At 42.4% G+C, this 20914-nt stretch overlaps 2 protein-coding genes across 3 annotated transcripts; both read left to right on the top strand.

Moving 5' to 3' along the window:
• The first annotated feature begins 346 nt into the window (after positions 1-346).
• LOC116445964 (acyl-coenzyme A thioesterase 1-like) lies at positions 347-7403 on the top strand. Its single transcript, XM_032113153.1, has 3 exons — positions 347-896; positions 3716-3918; positions 4755-7403. The coding sequence occupies exons 1-3, from the start codon at positions 362-364 to the stop codon at positions 5328-5330; spliced, it is 1314 nt and encodes a 437-aa protein (XP_031969044.1). The 5' UTR covers positions 347-361; the 3' UTR covers positions 5331-7403.
• Positions 7404-8303: 900 nt separating this feature from the next.
• On the top strand, positions 8304-20095 carry DNAL1 (dynein axonemal light chain 1). 2 transcript variants are annotated; one of them, XM_032113157.1, is made up of 8 exons: positions 8304-8394; positions 10912-10950; positions 13829-13938; positions 14637-14692; positions 16219-16274; positions 17497-17623; positions 18040-18180; positions 19537-20095. In XM_032113157.1, exons 1-8 carry the CDS (start codon positions 8392-8394, stop codon positions 19605-19607), a joined length of 603 nt encoding a protein of 200 aa, XP_031969048.1. In that variant the 5' UTR covers positions 8304-8391; the 3' UTR covers positions 19608-20095. The 2 variants fall into 2 exon arrangements, with proteins under 2 accessions (XP_031969048.1, XP_031969045.1); XM_032113154.1 differs by having other exon boundaries at positions 8314-8394; positions 18037-18180.
• The last annotated feature ends 819 nt before the right edge of the window (positions 20096-20914 follow it).

The following is a 20914-nucleotide window of genomic DNA, read 5'->3' on the forward strand; positions in this document are numbered from 1 at the left end:
GCCCGCATCCAGCCTCGGCTGCTGCCCGTGCGTCAGGCCCATTCGTGCGTTTTGTATCCACTGTGCTTGCAATGGATTAAAGTGAAACTTTAACCGCTGCCCCCGGGTCGCTGCTCCAGTCGGTAGGATGGTTTGGGGGAGGCGGGAGCGGCCCCGGGCTGGCGGCTTTTCCAGTGTTCGCTGCTCCAGTCGGTTGGACGGCTTGAGGGAGGCAGAAGCGGCCCGGGGCGGACGGCCTTTCCGGGGCTGGGGGGTGGGGAGGGGCTCTGCTCTCGATTGGGGCCGCCTGGAGGGGGCGGCGGCCGCGGTACCGATATTGCGGGCGGCACGGCCACACCGCGCACCCGTCACTGCCGCCGCCATGTGGAGAGCGCTGGCCGCCGCTGCCCCGGCGCGGGCCCTGCTGCGTGCCCCGCCGGCCCGGCGGGCTGCCAGCCTGGCCGTGTCCCCCGCCGCCGGGCCGGCCGACGAGCGGGTGGAGACGCGGGTGGCGGGGCTGAGCCCGGGGCAGCCGGTGACCCTGCGGGCGGTGGCGGCCGATGACCGCGGCTGCCTCTTCCAGTCGTGCGCTCACTACCGGGCGGACAGCCGCGGGGAGCTGCACCTGGGCACGGACGCCTCCCACGGCGGGGACTACACCGGCGTGGAGCCCATGGGGCTCTTTTGGAGCCTCGCCCCCGCCGGCATGGAGAAGCCGTACCAGCGGTTCGTTCCCCGCAGCACCGGCGCCCCGATGAAGGTGGAGGTGTTGGTCCACCAGGGCCACAGCCCGCCCGGCGCCATGCCCGGGCCCGTGGTGGCCAAGGCCGAGGTGCAGCGGTTGTTCACGGCCCCCGGCGTGCGGAGGATCCGGCTGAAGGAAGGAGTCGTAAGAGGCTCCCTTTTCCTGCCGCCGGGTGAGTGTCCCGTCCCGAGACCTTCGCTCTGGGGCCGGCGGGACCCCCCGGCTTCTTTGACCAGAGCAAGGAAGGTCTCGTAAAACAAACCCATGCAGAGGCTATCACCCGGGGAATCCGCATTCCCCAACAGCAGAACGCCGCCCTGCAGACAGGTGGCCCTGAACTCTTTGAAGATAGCTCAAGTGCTTGTCGCGACAGGGCCCGGCTTATGCATGGCCGCCCCGCCTGGTCCTTCTCGGCGGCACCGAGCAGGGCGGGCACGGGCAGGCGGCTCTTGCGGGACGGGCCGCAGCTGAAGGAGAACAGGGGGCTGTAGCGTTTATTTCATTGCTGGGCTCGGCCTGTGGTTTTTCAGTAGGTTCGCTCTGGAGTACCAGAATCTAACATCCAGAAAAGCTGATGCGCTTCATTGTGTGAGCCTGTGCTGAATTTCCCAAGGATTTTATCCTAAGTAGGATTGAATTTAAAAAGTATTCTTCTTCCCTGTGAAACACTAGCCAGGAAGCAGAGCATCAGAAGAGATTCGAGAAAATGCATGTATTCCACCTCTATTACACTGGAGCCAAAGCTAAGTTAGTAGTTAGGTTACTTTTGTGGCATAAAGACAGAATAGATTTATGAGCAAGTTCTGCCTGTTCTGCTTATGAGATGGTTGTGCTTTATGAGGTTTGATATTCTGTGAGTGGTGTTGGGAAACGAAACCTTACACCAGTGATTGTGTTTTACACTTGAGCTATGAGTTAAACGTCTTGTAGTTCCCTGAGCGTTGTGGTACTGGAACTGCCCTCCACATTACCTCTAATGTAAAACTACTTCGTTCAGCAACTCCTGTAAGTATCGCTACAGTTGTTAAGTATTTAAGTATTTTCATTGAATGATTTCCAAAGCAATGATTTTTAAAATCCATTTAGATACGGATCCAAAGTCCACTGAAGAAAAAAACAACAGAGATTGAACTTTGAATTTCAGATGTTTAGTCAGCATGCTGGATTTTCCATCCCTGAGACATTGTTTTGATCTATCCTGCCTTCGAGGATGAGTTCGATTTCTGCTGAGCTCAGTGGGAATCCGGAGATCTGCAAGATAAAACTGCATTTTCCCCTTTAGAAAGTCTGGCATTGTAATAGTGTGGAAAAGTCTGGAATAATTGCTTAAATGATATTGGCATCCCTCATGATGGAGGATCCAGTTACAGAATTACTACCATACCCCTCTTTGCTAAAGGGACAAAAAAATGTTAATATTTTTAGGATAGGAATCTTAAATGCAAACCATTCTTGATAAAAGTTAGAGGACATGAATGGGCTCACACTGTAATTTTAATATGAAAGTGATTTCTTAATTCAGGCATAAGAGTTACAGATGTGGAGGTTTGTTTGTTTTTAAATGTTAGTAAAGTTGTCTAGCCTATTTTATCCTGCTTTTTAGTGAGCTCTGCAGGAACCATATACTTGGGCATGTGTAGGCACTCAAGAGAGGCAGTCCAGGATCCTTGTGCAAGTTAAAGGTTATCTTCATGAGAGAGAAACACATTCGTGTATGACTGTGTTCTGATTACATGCTCTTGCTAGAAGGCTTTCCAGATGGGGTGGTGAATGAATAGGTATTTTCTTGCCACCTGCACTGGCTGCTGCTAACTAAAGGTTTCTGCTGATCATGGAATTATAACAAGTTTATCCTGACATATTTTCTCTCAAGTAGAATATTGAACTTCAGTGGAAAAAAAGATCAGAACTGAAAGAGTAAGAATCCAAAAGCATTTCTGACTTCTTACTGCTTTAATTTAGGAGCTTTCCACCTAAGACATTTAGCATGCCTTATATAAAACCTCCTTTTCTCTAGTGTGTTAAAATGCCAGAGACCTTTCCTTTAGCACATACGTACAAGTAGCGTCAGAGAGTTAACATAACACACTTTTGCAACAAGTGTGTCCTGTTTGTGCTGAGACAGTGGTAGTGAGCTGGATTGGGACACATCAGAGATGACATCTGGTGGCCAGGGGAAAAAAAAAAAAGAAAAAATTTGCTTGTCTGGGGTCTTTAAAGTTCCACTAAGTAGCATCTTTAGCCTTTTAACCTAAGATCTCCTGGCTTGGCAAACAAACACGACCTTGGCTGCAAAAGCATGGCTGTTTAAAATTGTGGTTCTGATTATTTCTGTTGTTGGTGGGACAGACTGTACGCAGGTATGTGCATGTTTATCTGTACATCAGTCATGCACACACAGCCGCACCCAAACAGCTCTCAGTTCTACCTTCTGTCTTGTCACATCTGTAGGAGCAGTTCTCCTGCCAAGTCTTAAAGTGCTGATGTTGAGACAGAGCTAATAAATCCAGTTGATTTTAACAATGGGTTATCTTGTTGTGCTTTGCTCAATGCAGTTTATTCCAGAATTTACGTCAGTTTTGTAGAATTTACTTCAAGGGCTCAGTGCTCTTGCCTCATTACTCATGAGCTTGCACTTTGCTAATTAAGATGTGACTTTGTGGGAAAATAGCTGACTTGGTGTATGATTGGCCTGAGGGCAGGAGGTTAAGACCCTTGAAAATACATTTATAACAGTTGTTTTTTTTTAAAAAAGCAAAATCTCTAACTTCACATATTTTTACAGGAATGTAAGGACCTATTCTTAGTTTGAAATAGCTGAAGTGGGATACAGCACTGGTTCTCCTAATCTCTGCTGTGCAAATGGAAAAGTAATGACTATTAATAGCAAATGTGTTAAGCATTCTGTATTTTGTTGTTCACTCTTCACCAGATAGTTTTTAGTGTCCCATTTGATAACTTTTCCTCTGGACCTGTTCTCTTTTAATACAGGGGATGGCCCTTTTCCAGGAGTGATTGACATGTATGGTGATGAAGGAGGCTTGATTGAATTTAGATCCAGTCTCCTGGCTACCCATGGTTTTGCTGCTCTTTCTCTGCCATATTTTGACTTTGAAGATCTTCCTAGGGTCATGAAAGAATTAAAACTTGAGTACTTTGAGGAGGCAGCAAGGTTCCTACAGCGTCACCCAAAGGTGAGTGTAATGAGAGATCTCTTGGGACTAGGGAGTATTCAGCAGTTATGCCTTAGTGGGGGTGATGATTTTTTTTTTTTTATATTTGAGTATCAGTTTCTGCTGGGCAAGTTTAGGCCCAATAGTGGCTTATGCATATGACTGGGGAGAGTGAATTTCTTCCAGCACAAACTGTCTGTTAAATAAATCAAGCTGGAGCTAGAAGATTGCTGATCAGTAGGATAGTGAATGCTGGAGTATCCTCCAAACAGGACCAGTGGTGATAAAAATGTGTTTGTTTGGGGTTGGTTTTTTTTACATGACAGCAATTAGTTTTAAGAGAGGAGGATATGACACTGCTCAATAGTAGTTGAAAAAATGGATTTGATTATGTGAGATGTTGCTTTCAGTTTTACTTTCCAGGCTAGAAAAAGACAAGACGAATGCTACTTATCTAATCCTTCAGGTGTAATTTGTGAGGTTACTTTATTTTCCTGAGACATATAAAACCATAGACTGTGCTTGAATTCCCGGAAATGTTTTAGGAAAATGAGAAAAAATTTGCATTAATATATGCAGTAGGGACCAGGTAAGGATCGAGTTATGGTATGTCTTGTGCCTGTCTGTGCATTTTTTTGGGGGTTTGATAGCTCTTGGTGTCTCTGGAAAATAAGACTGTAAATGGAAGGAGGAGCCTGGGTCCAGACTGTCACTTTCCAACAGGTCACATCAATAATTAACCTAACCTTTATTTTTAATAAAACAACTACAAAGTCATTTAATGACTAATCCCATTATAATGCATGCTTCCTTTATTCCTTTCTTCCTCTCTTCTCCACCCCCTATCTTATCTGAAGGTGAAAGGACCCGGAGTTGGAGTGATTGGGACTGGGAAAGGGGCAGAATTAGCACTCTCCATGATCACCTTCCTGCCAGAAGTAGTGGCTGCTGTCTCTATCTCCGGCTGTAGTTCAAACACAGTTGCAGACCTCCATTATGGTGAGATGACTCTGCCTGGGCTGCGTTTTGATATGAACAAAGTCAGTGTCTCTGACACTGGTGTCTTTGACATTTTTGAAGCTCTGGATGATCCAACAAATCCTGCTAATTCTCCTTGCGTGATCCCCATTGAAAAAGCAGAAGGTCACTTTCTCTTAGTGGTAGGGGAAGATGATCGGATGTGGAAGAGCTCCTTATATGCTGAGCTGGCAATCAGGCGTCTACGCCAGCACGGGAAAGAGAACTTTGAGCTCCTGAGTTATCCAGGAGCAGGTCACCGAATTGATCCTCCTTCTACTCCATTTTGTCAGGTAGCTACGGATCGTGTTTTGGGGGTGCCTGTTCTGGGGGGTGGAGAGAGCAAAGCACATGCCCATGCACAGGAACACTCCTGGGGAAAGATTCAGGAGTTTCTGCACTTGCACTTGGGATGAACACATAAGCACATGCAAGCTGTTGCAGACCTGCAAGGACTGAACTTGAGCCACCAAAATGACAGGTGATCACTGGTGAATTGAAGGGATTGACTGAGACAAGCCTTGAAATATAAAAATAACCAAATGACTACTTAGTTACAAGTATAAATCCAAAAAGAAAGGGATTTATTTGGAGCAGCCTAAGTTAACCAGGTAAACAGAGGAGATGTGAAACAATAAGCAGGCTGCACTGTGGGACAAATTTGACAGCTCAAAGTGGTCATGATATGAAGAAACAAGTACCTGAGGAGAGAAGTAGGTACTTCCTTGCTTGCAGTACTTACAACTCAGAGAATGTTAACAGGCAGCCTGCACCCTCAGCAGTGACAGACAGGATCACACCTCGGCAGTGATGGATTATAAACGTAGACATCCAAATCATGAATGACTCCGGCTTGGAGTCCTAAGCTACCTTAGCCCAGAATTCTCAAAGGTACAACCATATACATTTTGGAAATGTTTTCCATTTACATGAAGCTGGAGATACCTACTTGAAATGAGGCTCATATACTTAGCATTGTGGTCTTCTGGTGACACAGTCTGTTTCTTTCCAACAAGCCCTATATGCTGAATGGGAAAATGAAGAGTACTTTTCCTTGTCATCCAAGGAGAATGGTGGCATTAGCACTGTCTTGTATTGGGGATGTACCTGTCTGTTCATGTAATGTCTTGGATTGGCATTTGACACTCGGTATTAAGATTCTGTTGGATAGGTTAGAGCATGTCCAAATGCAGTTAGGGATTAATTACTTGTGGAACTCTTTAGTAATGATGTCAACAGATGCTGACAGCTGTTCTTAGGGAGGAAACAGAGTTGGGAGACAGAAAACCTAGCCTGTAGATTTAAACTGACTGTAAACAGCTGTCACCTTACAGTGGTGATTAACTCAGAATCCAAAACAAAAAAGCACCCAAAGCCAAATCTAGGATAGCTTTTCCATGACTGCCTGACATTTTTCTTTTTTTTTTCCATCCAAGTTAATTTTTGGCTAGTGCCTTCTCTTTCCTCACCATTCAGGTAGAACTTCTTCCCAAATGAGTTGATCTCTCAAGAGGGTCTTGCTGAAAGGGTGCCAGTGCTGAAGGCCTGTTTAATGAGGGCCTCTATCAACAAAATTGCTCCTTCCAAAGTCATTTTGTCAGACCACTTTGAGAGCTGCCCAGGAAGATACAAAACTTTCATTAGTGGTACTCAGTTTTGCTTTGCTCTCAGGGATCTCTCTCCAGTTAACTGTCACTATGCTGCTGCTCAGTCTCACTAGCTTTCTGCAACTCTTATTATTCCTTTACATTTGATAAAAGTCACATGTTCTTCACACACAATCAACGCCAACTGAACAATTTATCCATCCGTTCTTTACAAGAGAAGCTCCACCCTGCTAACTCCACACAAGATCTCTTTGTGCCTGGTCTCTAAACTCCCTCACCAGCTGAAGAGGCTTTTGCCAAGTCATATCTGGTGCTTGAACCTCTGCTAACATGAGCAGCCCCAGAAGTCCAGGACCAGAGCCTGCTGTGATTTGCTCCTTGGTGTCACCCATACCTGGCACCCTGCCTTTTTTTACAAACTTATTCCAAGTGGCAACTGTAGAAGAAAGGGTTCTGTTTGTTGGTCTGCCTCATCCTGGGCCTCTTCAGCAGTTGGAGCTGTTACGTGCAAGAGCAGCACCTCCCCTATCCCTGTTCTGTCACTCTCCCAGTGCCAATACCTATGTCTCCACACTGCAGTCCTACCTCAGCATATGCAGTGGTATGCAAGATTGCAATTTGGAGGTTCATAAAGTAAGTTGTAAATAAAACAAAAACCAGGTAGGTTAAGAGTTCTCAGACTTAATTTCTAAAGCACAAGCTTTTAAAATAATTCAGTGTTAGATTTTGTCATATATATGGAATTTGAAAGAGAAGTAAAACACTTCCTTTGTTAAAAAGCAACCATGTATAAGAATTTGATGTTACATATTTGTTTGGAAAAGTGAATGATACTTTGTTTAAAAAGGAGGAAAAATAAAAAGAATGTAATTTTACTGTGAAGAGCTTTTTATTAATGAGTCTGGGTTTCCTGGACAAAAAAAATAATAGAAGGACCCGTTGAAAACCAGACACCCTTTGCACTAGCATTTTGTATATTTACAATGCTACCTGGGGACTCGATATGCATTGCAGGCACTGTGCAGAATGTGTAGCTATTTCCCGAAGTGTACATTAAACTTGAGTGCCTAATTATGGCCTTAGTTACAGCTACATTACTTATATTGGTTTACATTCACAGGATTGTTAGGGTTGGAAGAGACCTCTGGAGATCACCTAGTCTAAGCCCTCTGCCTAAGGCAGGGTCACCTAGAGCAAGTTACACAGGAATGTGTCCAGGTGGATTTGGACTGTCTCCAGAGGGAGATTCCATGGCCTCCCTGGGCAGCCTATTCCAGTGTTTGCCACCCTCAATATAAAGCAGTTCTTCTTCATGTTGAGGTAGAACTTCTTGTGTTTCAGCTTAAGGCCATTTCTCCTTGTCCTGTCGCTGGGCACCCCTGTGAAGAGTCTGGCACCATCCTCTTCACACCCACCTTTGAGATATTTGTATGTATTAGTGACATCTCATCTCCCATAGATGAAACACGCCAAGGTCCCGCAGTCTCTCCTCACAAGAGGGAGGCTGCAGACCCGTCGTCATCTTCGTGGCCCTCCACTGGCCCCTCTCCAGTAGCTCCTCTTGTACTGAGGAGCCTGGAACCGGCCACAGTAATTCTGTGCCAGGCCAAACTCCCACCACATTCCACTACGATGAGTGCTCGGGGGGCTGGATGAGCTGCACCGGCCACAGCTGCGGGCCCTCGGAGCTGCCCGTGGGGTTCCACAACGCCCCGCGTGGGCCGTGAGCCCCGTGCCGGGCGCGCACAAGGCCAGGGCCAGCCCCGCCACGTCCCACAAGGCGCCGCGGGCTGCCGCCCGCTACGCGAGTTCCGGGCGGGGCGTTCCCCGCGCCCGTAGCAACCGGAGCGTTCGCGGTAGCAACGGCACCATGGTGAGTCCTGCGGCCGGGCGGCGGCGGGGGCTGCGGCGGGGGCCTGAGCGGGCCCCGGGCCGGCGGCGGTGCTGAGGGGCGGCGCGGAGCCCCCCGCGGGCTGGGCCCCGCCGAGCAGCGCGGGCTCGGCGAGAGCCGTCCGGGAGGCAGCGCGGGGTCGGGGCGGCGGCTGAGCGGGGGACGGTAGCCTGCTGCTGTGCCTTGGGAAAGGGGGTTTCGGGGATAAGCGACGGAGGAGGGGAGTCTCACAAACCTCAGTTAGTACGTGGCTTTAAGGCGGCAGTATCGGCCATCCCTACAGTGATTAGCTTGGTATCTGTTGCTGTGCAATTCCGATTTCATCTATTTAACATACAAATAAATGTCTGCAAATAAAGGCGAAGTGTTGCTATTTTGCTTTGCCCTGGGGGGATCTAAATTTTGGAAATACTCTGTGTCCAACTGCCATGTTTTGGGGGGGGGGGGGGAAATACATCTTTTGTTACAACTATTACTAGTACAAATATGGTTATTTTTTCCCCTTAAGAGATTCTGTTTCTTGTTCCTGCCATGTTGATGCTGACCATTGGTCACCCTGGAATTTTGAGTATCTTAAGTATTATGACTTTCTTTAGTCTAAATGCCTGTAGAAAATTGTTCAATAAGCAGGTAGAAGAACCCTGCAGATAAGCTTCTTGGAGAGAAGTTTCTCTTAAGTAACCTCCCGTGGCAGAAGATACTCTGATTTACCAGCAGAAATTTTAAGTGCGCCTCAAAGAAAATGAAGTCCCTGATATGTGCTCTCCAGATAACCCACTGTGCTGGTGTCCGTGTTTCCATCAAAACGGCAGAGATAAGTCAACAGAGGTCAGGGAAGAAGCTGCTCCTTGTGCTCACATGGATCAATAGCTTTAAAGTCCAAACTGGTTTTAGGCATGACTTTGAAACAGCAGCAGGCACTGGTCTTATAAATGCATTTCTGCCTTCAACATGAGTGACTGAGATCACATACCCAAGTGCTGTGGTGATTGGCTGCCATAAGTATGAAAAAGACAATTAAGTTCCTGCCCAAAAAACCCCAATTAACTGGAAGACAGCTGTTTTTGCTGGCACAGTGGTAGCTGTTAATAGGCTTGAATGAGGCTTTTGTAGTGGGAACTTAGGGATGTGATCTTCTGAAACAGAGGAGGTCATGCAGATGTTCATCTTTGGCAGGCACTGGGGAGCTACTGAGGTGGCACAAGTTTGCAGGTCATGTCCAATGGGATTTAGAGCTGGCTATCACTTGGTATAGACCAGATTGAAATGAATGCCTGTCAATGGGCAGAAACAGCTGGGACATCTGAGGATGTCTAAATGGAGGTGCATGTTGATGTTTGAGATGCACACTCAGGCACCCTGATGTTGCTGGCTCTTAGGCTGTTGCTGGGTATTCAGTGGCTGTGGCCATTTTTTATATGCAGCTGCCTTGGCTGTTGCCTTTTACTGGTGGGACCAGAGTTTCCTGTGGTCAAGAGTAAAGTACCCAACACTAAAGCTCTGTGACTGAGGTGGCTGCCTGTAAGGCGTTTGGTGGAACTTAGTTTGTTGGCTTTAACTTTTATAGTGTGTGGGGGTTATATATCTGATTACCTGACAGGCTGCTTTTATCCACATGTACTGCTACACTTAAGAGCAACAGAGATGCCAGAACTAGAGTCCTCCTGTATTTGTAGAAAGAAGGCTGTTGATCAGTTGATCAACAAAAGGTTGATCTCTGAAACCTTTTTAGTCCAAAAGACATCTTGGAATATGTTTAATGTTTAGAGAAGCATTAAACATGTTGTTTATATATTATTGTTTTGGATATCTTTATGTGGTTTCACTAAGACTCTGATGTGAGGCAGAAAAGTATGAGCTAGTGACTACAGAAAGAGGGTCAGTCCTTAAAAAGCCTTCAAAAGCAGCTCTCAGGTTTTCCCAAACTGATTAATATACATGTTTTCACATCGCATGGTGTAACTCAATGCAAAACAATTGGAAAGAAACCCCAAATATATACAATCCAGATTGCTCTTGAGTTTTGGCAAGGTGTACCTCATTTTCTTCAGTGAATTTTAAGAGGCTGTATCATTGTCTGGTCACAGACTTGCTTTCAGACAGGAAGTTGCTAATGTGCGATAGAAAGTGTGAGGGTTTAAGAGCATTAGACTGCAATTTTCAGTGCAGTAACTTCTTATGCTTTTGAATTGAATTTCACCATAAAAGCTGATAAACAGTGTGCCGTGGGGCAGAAAGTAAGATCAGGAAGGTAATGTCCTGACATTAAGCCCAACGTTTGCTTCTGAAAATGCAGCAAAGTACCCCAGAAAACAAAACTATGGGGTACTGGGGGTTTCCAACTTCTTTGACTTGGCTGACCCAAGATAATACAGGAGAGTGGTGGAAGGGGGGCAAACAAGCAGGATAGGGAGAGGGAAGGGAGAGGAAATAGATTTGCAGTGAACAAGCCACTTAAAAATTTCAGTGAATATTCACTTAAATTTGTTTCATTTTTAGGCAAAAGCAACGACCATCAAAGAAGCTCTAGCCAGATGGGTAAGTACTAGAACAGTGTCTAGTGGTGTAGGGTTTGACTGTATTCAGCTAAATTTGTTTTTCAAACGTTTTAAGAAATGTTTGCTTGAAACATCTGCGTTAAGAAGTTTCACAAAGTAAAATGATGATTACTGTTGCTGTTGTATAGTACATTCTGTTGGACTTTCTATATGTTCCTGTTAAATTGATACAACTGGTAAAGATTAGTCTGTTTTGCCCTCCTGCCTTGTTCTTCTGAATGTGCATTGGCCTGAAGCCACAAAGAGATTCAGAGCTGGGAAGGTATTATGTTTTAACTATGCTCTGTTCACTTTACCTAAGTGCAGTCCTTCCCACAGAATAAACAAGTATGAAATTCTCACCGTACTGAATTCAGTGAAACTTCTACATGTGTTTTGACATATGGTGCCTCATGTTGTGCAAAGCTTAACTCAGAATGAATTTCTTGGGGTTTTTTTCTTCTTAAAGTAACTGTGTTAATGCAGAAGCTCATTTGTCTGGTGGTGGCTGACCTGGTGTTCCAGAAAGCTGTGTGTTGGCAAGGATGCAGATGTAATTTCAAATGATGAGGCAGGATGCTCTAGGGTCAGGTTCATTGTCCAGTAAAACCAGTGAAAATCTTTCCCCAGTCTCTGAATTTTAGATAAAGGCACAGATGTGCTGTCTGGTGTACATGTGCTTCCCTGCTAATTCTGGCCAGCTGCTAGAGCAAGGATTTATAAATGTTTTGGTCTCTAGAAGATCTGGATGTGAGAGTGTGGGCAGGTACACTTGAAAGCCAGAAGCTCACGGTACTAGCCTGTGACTGAAGATTGTTTCCGTTTTGAGTTTTATCATTGTTTAGTACCTTCAGTATTTCAGGGGTTTTCCAGTTATGTTGGTATATCCCACAAACTTCACTCCTGCTCTCCTAGTAAGAACTAGAATGCAACGACTTGCAGACATTAGCATTACTAGAGGTATGAACTGTATATTAAAAGTTTTCTTTTCCTCCCTCACTCTTTCTGCCTTCCAGAACTTCAGCTCCATGTTTCCTATGACAGATTTATTTTTCATTTGCTCCTCTGTCACATGTCTCTTAGACAGAATCACCCTGTGTCAGTGAGTTTCCATCAAAGTTAGGCATGAAGTGCTGAATTTGCTTTTCTGTTCAAATTATTGGGGGTGGGTCTAAATCTTCTTTTTACTCTTCCTAATCTGGGTCCATGTGACTTGTACAACTGGATTCGGTGTTGTGTTGCATTCTGAATTTTTTGCTTCCCTTTGCCATAAGGGTTTACCTATGCCCTACAGTCAGGATGACATTAGTTGAATCAAAGCAACTTGAAATCAAAGCAGCTTCAACTTGGCAAACATGTAACCTGTTCTTAAATATGTCTGTTCTACCTATACTTTCTCTGTGGCATATTGTGGTTATGCAGCTGCTTACAGAAGTACTTGGCAATCAGGATGAATTTTCTTCCTGCAGGTGCTCACTGCTGGCCACAGTCTGTGTTGGAAGCTCTCTCCCTTTCATGTTTTTAAGGAAAAATGTATTTTTATTGGTTGGTATAAGCGGATAGATTACAAACTGAGTGTAAATACAAATAGATACAGTGCTGTTCTTAGAAAAGAAAATGGAAGTTTCCCATTGATATAGTTACTTTGTTTGAACATGTATAGGCATATTCCAGCATAACATCTGACATGCTTATTTGCTAAATTGCTAATTATGAGTATAATACTGTCACACTGAATTTGGACAGAAACTGGAATATAAATAAATGTACAAGACAACATTTTTTTTTATTACATTAGGTTTTCTGAAGTATTTTGGGTGCATAAGAGGAAAAATAATGTTATGAAAACCTGATGTTCTGCAGTGGGATACTAAAAGACTTACAGGATATGATTAATTTAATTACAAAGTAGCCATATAAACTGGGGCACACTCAGCTCTCTCTCTTTTCAGTAGATGCATGAAATGGGGGAGAAAACAAGAGTCCTTGTTTCTAAAGCGCCAGGATTTCTCCTTTGTTAATGGACCTCCAGTCCCTGCACTGAACACTGAGTGAACTGACAAAATGCTCCCTTTGTGCTGTCAGGGAGGCAGCTGTCAAAACTGCTGCTACTCTCTAAACAGATACTTGTTCCAAGTGTTTAGTCAATAATTGCCATCACTTCCGAATTTTAAAAACTTTAATAGACTGTATTTTTAATAAACCTAAATGCTGAAGTTACGTCCATTTTTCTAAGGCTCTGAATTATCAATCTAGGTTGTCAATAGGAAATTTGTCTTTTTCTGTATTCTCTAAAGTGTGACATCTTCCCCCACTCTTGCTTAATGGCTAATTAGAATTTTTTTGGGGGGGATTCTTAACACTGTGAATCTGTTGAGGTTCTCCCCCAAAAGATACTACCCTGTGTTCAGTTTGTGTTGTGAGTTAGGCATGAATTCTGAGACTTCTGGGTGAAGTGGGAAGGAAACTTTTCTGTCAGAACTTTTAAAATCTGCTTCTGCTGTAGATTGGCCCTAGCTGAGATTTCTCTATGTCAGTCTCCATGGAAATACCTTAATTCAAAATTTTAGCCTTCCATCTGTTCTCCATTCTCTATGGCAGATGACTACTTGATTAAATTGCTCAACTGTTACACAACTTTTAAAAACCAGCATATGTAATGTATAAGTTCTTTTGATATCTTGAAAATAAGCTAGCCTTACCCTTTTTATGCTACACCAGCAGGAATCTTGGTAACAGTCCTCAAAATGCTTTCTCTTTCCAGTAGTATATTGGAGTTACTTCTATAGTAATCACTTTTAGAGTAATTTTTTTAGTATAGTAGTTTTTGGTAATTGCATGTAGCAGTGAGTGTCTTCCTCACCTTCTCTTTTCTTTAGGAAGAAAAAAGTGGCCAGAAGGCTTCAGAGGCAAAGGAAGTGAAACTGTACGGGCAGGTTCCTCCTGTGGAGAAGATGGATGGTGCTCTTTCTGCTCTTGTTAACTGCGAGTAAGTTCAATGAAAAACCTGTTGGAAACAAAATATTCTCCTCTCTTTGTTTCAGTTTCTCTGCTGTCCACTGCAAATATGTATTTACTATGTTCAAGTAGTAAATGGTATTTAAAATCGATGTCAAGTCAATGGTCTTCAAAGCAGCAGCTTCCTCTTCTTTTTCCTAACTGAGCTTTTCTTTCTACATATAGTTGCCCTTTTTAATTCAAAGGCCCCTGTAACTTAACTCAGAAGGTGTTAGGATAGATTCTGTATTAATATTTGTCCCCAGAAAAAATATATATTATGTATCAGTATATAATTACAGATCTGCGTTTGGAGTCTGTCAGCTAACTGGCACATTTATGATCCACTCCAAAATTCATGGAAAAAAAAGAGGCAATTTGAGCAGGACTTTCAGAAAGAGATTAGAGTAATTTCAGAAATAAACATCCATGCATTTGCTAAAGCTAGGCATCAAAAGATAATCCAGTATGTCATGTAAGTAACTCATGGTACTTTCCCTGAAGCTAAATAAAGTTGAAGAAATCTTGATGGTTTGAGGATATTTTGAGTCTGTTTACACATCCAGTTAGTTCACCATCTAATGAGACAAGAACATAAAATTATTTCTAATGCAGTGGTGTTTGGACATGGAACTCTTCCAATGTAGTGATCCCTTATATACTGTGAATTGATTATTCTTGCTTTTAAAGGAAACTATCGCTGTCTACAAACTGCATTGATAGAATCGCCAACTTGAACAACCTAAGTAAGTGACAAGCCAGCTGTCCGTTGTGTTTCTTTTCTAGTTGCCTGGTTAGGATATATACCATCATTTGTTGTATGTGTCCAGCTTTATTTATACCTATTATTATCCTTTTTTATTTCCTCCTCACAGAACATTACAAGTGACCTTTAAAATGATCAGTCTTAGTGGAGAATGCATGCTGAGCAGCAGTGGTGTATTGAAGCAGGTATCCCTGCACTGGCCTTGACAGTTGTCTCACAGTGCAACAAACAAAAAATTCCCCTCAGTAAGCACTTCAGTACCCTCCAGTGGGCCTTGCTGTGGAATTCAACACCTAATCAGTTCTAGAGTGATGTCAAGACCATTTTCCATGCTCCCGATGGAGACAGTCTGCTGTTCAACAACTCTGCAAATGCATTATTGGTTGCAGTGAGGTTGGAGTGTTGTAGACCTGGATGGAAAAATGTCATTCCACTTTGCAGAGGATTGGATATACTTGGTTTCATTTTGTTCATACTTTATAAATGGATGTGCCACCTGTCTAGAAGTTGAGCTTCTCTTTCTTAGACAGCTTTCTTTGAAACTCTTACGTTACTGACTTTGGAGCACAAGTCTTAATGGTCTGTCCTGAGGACTTGGACTGTGGCATGAGGCTGGAAAAGGGCTTCAGGTTTTGAAGTGGAGCTTCCAGGCTTTTCTGTTGCCATTAAAATGTCAGCTGGATAGATAAGGAACTTGGAATCTCATCCTTTCCAACTGCACACCAAGAGATCTGTCAAAGAGCTTGATGAACTTATTTCTTTTCATAATAAACTCAAACTTCAAAAGATTTGGAAGTACTGTTTTTTTCAGGGAAAAAATATTCCAGTAGTCTTTCCAAATAACTATTCTGTAATACTTCAATTGAGTAACTATCATGAGAAAAAAGAATTAGGTAGTTATACATAGAAGTGAAACCAATGAAATTTTTTAGTGGGATAAAACATTAAAAGCCTTTAAAGTATGTTAAATATTTATATTAATGTAGATTCAAAACATCCAGTCTATACAATTATTTGATGCTAAAGCCAGACAAACTAGAACTAAGTTGAATGTCTCTCATCAGGCATCTGTAAGGCAGCTTTATATGCTGCCTCTAGTATAGAAACCAAATCTGCTGCCTTAAAATACGATCAGAACCACTTCTGCTTGGAGAAGAAGAGAGATGAATTACGTAAGATCAAAAGAAGCAGGTCAGCAATTAGAGTTCAGGTGCAAGATAAAATAATAATTTTTATTCAGTATTTATCAGGACTGAATTTCAACTAGGTAACCTACACATGAGCAGCTTTGTATTCATGAGTGTATTTCTCAGCTTTCCCCTACATCCATTCCTGCTGATCTGTTTAGGTCAGGAGGTTTTGTTTCTGTTAGGCCATTCTTTCTTAAGGCAGCCTGTTCGGAGTGCAGTTTGTAAGCAGAATATGGTGTTTTACCTGACTTACAGCATCTTCTTATTGAAAAAAACCCCTGTTTATTAACAAGATTTTTTTTTAAATTTATTACAGAAAAATTGAGGATTCTGTCTTTGGGAAGAAATAACATAAAGAATTTGAATGGATTGGTATGTGCTTTTTAGTATCAATCCTTCACTAACAAAATAGAATGTGGGGTAATTCCCCTGTGTTTATACAAGTCTTTGCTGAATTTAATAAAATTAATTGAATAAAAGGTTAGGCACTAACCTTTTATATTCTCCTTTTGCTATCCTCTGTTCACTCTTACGCATTGCTTCTGAATTTTCAGACAATCATTCACTTTTTTTTTGGTTCAAATTCTCTTCATGTTTGGAAATTCTGCTACACTAATTTACTACACAGAAAAATTTTAGAAAGAGAGATTTTGTTGTCTTTAATGAAGATGATCAGAACTTTTATTTGAAAACTGCCATCTATCTGTAAAGCCATTTAGATCTACTGGCTTTACATGAGTATAATTCCTACAGACTTTTTGCATGTGGAATTTTCTATCTGAAGGTTCTTAGGCTGTGCTTCTTTAATACCAATATTGGCTGTCCTATAAACATGCACTTCCTGAGAGTCAGTCCCTTTTATGTTAACTGGTACCTGGAGCAATATGGCTTTAGAGAGGATGGTGGCAGGACTGAGTCTACCTAGTAGGGCAAAATTTGTTGAGGAAAAAATTGGATCAATTTTGTTACATTTGAATTCAGGCCAGAAGAATATTTTTTCAATCAGTATTTTTTTAATGAACATATAAATTATTTTCTTTCTCAAGAGACACTTTCTCTTCAAAGCTGCTCTCACCTTCAGAGTTGCGATATCTCTTAAGTGTGAAATGCAGAGTTAGTGTGTAATGACTGGTTTTAACAAACCTGTCTTTTGAGAGGGTTATGAATGTGATTTCTGGCCAGCAGGTACAAACATACCAGAATGTACCAGAATAAATAATGCTCTCACACTGTATAACATCCCTTCCAAAGCACTTGTTGAATTGCATTCTCTTCATATATGCTTGCAGTGCACAAGTAGGGAGATTTGTCTCCTCTGCCCCTAAGCCTTAAGAACTACTCCAGCCACCTATGTCTTGTTTTATTCTAATATAGTGATTTCTGTCCTCCTTACATATATTTGCATATATAATTTTGCTTTTAATTCCCATGAGTATTTGCCATGCATAATAATTCAGGATCTGCTTAAAAGGAAATGAGGACCAACATACCTCAGTATTTTCTCACATGAGGTCACCTGTAGAAGGTGAAGAAAGAGTATGAATAATAAGGAAGATGTACTTCTGCTTATCTGAGTAGTCCTGTCATTTTCCAGGAGGCAGTCGCTGATACTTTAGAGGAGCTATGGATCTCATACAACTTAATTGAGAAACTGCGGGGTATCCGTGTAATGAAGAAACTGAAGATTCTTTATATGTCAAATAATTTGGTGAAAGACTGGGGTAAGCCATGCATCTCTATTCCATAGGGACTTCTCCTGTAGTATGGTAAATGCATAAGTTCAAGTCACCAAGTGAAAAGTAGTGCTGTATCTCATGGAGCTTTGATTCTAACTGACAAGCCTACAGACACGTGCAAAATCCCTAAACATCCACTCATGCAAGAGAGTAAAAATAGTTAGAATATTGAATTTAACTTCTAAGTCCAATTAAGTTCATGCTTTGAATCATCTTTCTCCAACGTCTTTTAAAACGCATCCCTGTTCTTTAACCTGACACCAGTTAGAGCCCAAGCAGTCCCTCTCCTGTCGTGTCCCATGCTCTTCATGTTTGCACTGAGTTTGAAAGGAATGTGTGGTGCAGATGTGCTTTCCATGTTCCACATCTGGTTGGTGTTTTCACCTTTGTGGTTGCAGCAGAGTTTGTGAGACTGGCAGAGCTGCCGTTACTAGAGGAGCTGGTGTTTGTAGGAAATCCACTACAAGAGAAATTTGCCACTGATCAGAACAGTTGGATTGAAGAAGCAACCAAACGGGTACCCAATCTGAAAAAGCTGGATGGTGAGTTTGGGGCACGAGGCAGTTGGGGTGAGGTAAAAGCTTAACAGAAAGACAACCACAGGGAAATGAATTATAACCTCAAGAGATTCATTTGTGTGCCCATAAAACTAATATTCCTCCCTCCTCTTTGGAGTTATTCAGAAGTAGTTACTGAGATCCTGGCCACAGTGTTTGATGGATTATGGAGTGTTAAATCCAAGTGGTCTTGCAACCTACAGTTGGGCATTATTCTGTAGTTACCTAAGTAGTTTTATCAAATACCTAATAAGGGAACCGAAAGATTTAGCATTAAATAAGTTAACAAGGCTTTCATCTGCCAAATTGAATTACAGTTTTCCCAACAAAAGAGGTGACATGAGAGAATGGGGATAGACAGGGATATGCTCTGGCTCACTTTTGATGCAAGAGCAAATTTTCAAAACTGCATGCAAATTTCCTAAACGCCTGAATATCCCCCTCCATTACTGCAGTAAGCCTCAATTTGTGATCTGTCGTCTCCTATTTAAGACACTGGTATGAAAAGATATTCAACTGTTTAGACACTAAAAATTAGATAATGTTGAAATCTATTTTTAAATATGTTAATTCCTGTCAATGGAGATGTTAGCTGTTCACTATTATCCCCTGTTTACTAAAGCAGCAAAGGGGAGAGCAGGACTGGTAACACTAAGAAAGAGTCAGAAGAGCAGCAGGGAAGGGAAGAGTGTAGGGATGTCAACAAGAGGAGACAGCTTCATTACAGGGAGCAGTGGATGGGAAATCTACTACCAGATTCTATCTGAAACCAGATCAACTGCAGTAAAAAAAAATATTAGAAAGTGGAAGCCTGATGAGAGAATTGCACTGCTAGGAAGGCTGGCCTGCAGTGGTCCATTTGCTGTGGTAGTAGGAGAAGTTTTGAATGTAAAACATAAAATGGAATAGGGCACATATTTGTGGGCAAAAAGTACCCTTGGGTAGTACAATGTTAGACTTACTAACCACACTAAAACTTGGGCATGTATGTCCTGGAAAAGGCAGCACAAAGTAGGGGCTCCACAAGAGAAGTGGGATGTGCTGGTTGGTTGTTAGCAGTTGAACTGACTTGGTGCATCTCCCAAAGACCAAGTGAGGCTGATTTTGCAGACCATGCATTAGTACCTTTTTATTCCCTGTTACCCAAGAAGGTGGAAAAACATCCCAACAGAGGAGCTCATCAGTTGGAAGGCTTTTCTAGTTAAGACCAGTTCAGGTATGCAGAAGTTCATGTTGGTTAGAAACAGGCAGGAAATACAAGTCTTGACTCTTTCCAACAGGACAGATAAGCTTTCAGGTAGATCATCATTAACTATGTCTTCCTTTTTTTTTTCCTCCTAGGTACCTTAGTTGTTAAAGAAGAAGAGGAAGAAGGAGGGGAAGGAGGGGAAGGAGCAGAAGGAGCAAACTGATGGCACTTTCTTGTTGGGTATTAAATTATTAAAGTAATTCCAGATAGCTTGGCACATAAACTTTTATAAAGTATTTGTTTGAAAAAAGTCTTCGGGCAGTTTTTAAAAGACCAGCTTATTTCCACAGTCTCTCACCCAAAGAATTAGTTACCAAAAATTGATCACACTGGTTTTGTCAAGCTTATGACACCTTCTGTAGAGACTAGTGGAGCTGAGTTTACCTGCTGTTTGGCTAGCAAGAGATCTTTATTTAAATTGATACATAGCTGGTTTTAATTCCTGATTAGTGGTGCTTGTTGTTCACTCTTGGGTTATCAGAGAACCATTTTAGCTTGTTTTGTGCCAGCTTTGCTGCTGGCCAACATTGAATTGGAACACTGAGACCAAAAGAACAATGTTGTGGTTTAGAGACACCTGACAAGCTTTGTTGTGTTCAATTTTGTCATGGGTCTTTCTCAGTATTTTTAATATACGAGTTTGCCTTTTCATTCCTTGAAGTGTTATGCCAAACAGGCGCAGTAGTTGCAGACATACGCACAAAAAGGTATCGGTCTGATGATTGCTTGTTCCTGGCTTTAAGTCTTGAAATGGGCTTCTCACATTGGAACTCAACTGCGTTGCTTAGAAGGCCATGTATAACTTATATATTTATTTATTTTTAGGAGGCAATGGGAATTCTTTGCATGGTTTCAGTAAGACTAAAATACCTGCTAACTTTGGGTTTTGTCTCTCACTAGTGGCCTATTAGCCTACAGCTGGTTTCTGGCTTTGGACTGGGTCACTGGTGGACATAATCCTTCTCAGCTCTGGAATCTTCCTACAGCTAGGTAGGCTGATAGTAACAGAGAAACAAACAGCGAACAGAAGACTGGGGCTCAACAGAAAATTTTGGTTTTGAGGATACTAATTTTTTGTGAAAGCACAGGTATAAGCAGTGAGAGAAAGTATATGTAGTTAGTGGGGAAGGTGAGATGATAAGATGAGGATGAGATGAGATGAGATGAGATGAGGGCACTGGTAAAAAAAGTATTGAAGAGGTACTGTATGTGCTATATTGCAGGGTAACCAGTTTTAGTAAAGCCCCCTTATGTGGCCATTTCTAGTGAAAAGCATTAAACAATGAAGACATACCTGATTGCACTGTGGGATGCCAGTAGTACGGTTTTTCTTCTTCTCTTTGAAGAATAGATCGAGTCACCTGAGTAGATTTTTCTGCAGTTCCTTTTTGGTTTTTTAACAAGCTTTTCTTCTAATTTGTGGTACCATCTTTTTTTAAATTGAAGTGGCAACAAGTGTATCTGCTGGTT

This window comes from Corvus moneduloides, chromosome 6, assembly GCF_009650955.1.
Source record: "Corvus moneduloides isolate bCorMon1 chromosome 6, bCorMon1.pri, whole genome shotgun sequence".
Taxonomy (NCBI): Eukaryota; Metazoa; Chordata; class Aves; order Passeriformes; family Corvidae; genus Corvus; species Corvus moneduloides.

Excerpts from the sequence above, each read along its gene's own strand:
- LOC116445964 (XM_032113153.1), top strand. The coding sequence starts at position 362 with ATGTGGAGAGCGCTGGCCGCCGCTGCCCCGGCGCGGGCCCTGCTGCGT. Across the intron at positions 897-3,715 it reads CTCCCTTTTCCTGCCGCCGG|GGGATGGCCCTTTTCCAGGA; the intron begins GTGAGTGTCCCG and ends CTTTTAATACAG. Across the intron at positions 3,919-4,754 it reads TCCTACAGCGTCACCCAAAG|GTGAAAGGACCCGGAGTTGG; the intron begins GTGAGTGTAATG and ends TCTTATCTGAAG.
- DNAL1 (XM_032113154.1), top strand. Across the intron at positions 13,939-14,636 it reads TCTGCTCTTGTTAACTGCGA|GAAACTATCGCTGTCTACAA; the intron begins GTAAGTTCAATG and ends TTGCTTTTAAAG. Across the intron at positions 16,275-17,496 it reads TAAAGAATTTGAATGGATTG|GAGGCAGTCGCTGATACTTT; the intron begins GTATGTGCTTTT and ends GTCATTTTCCAG.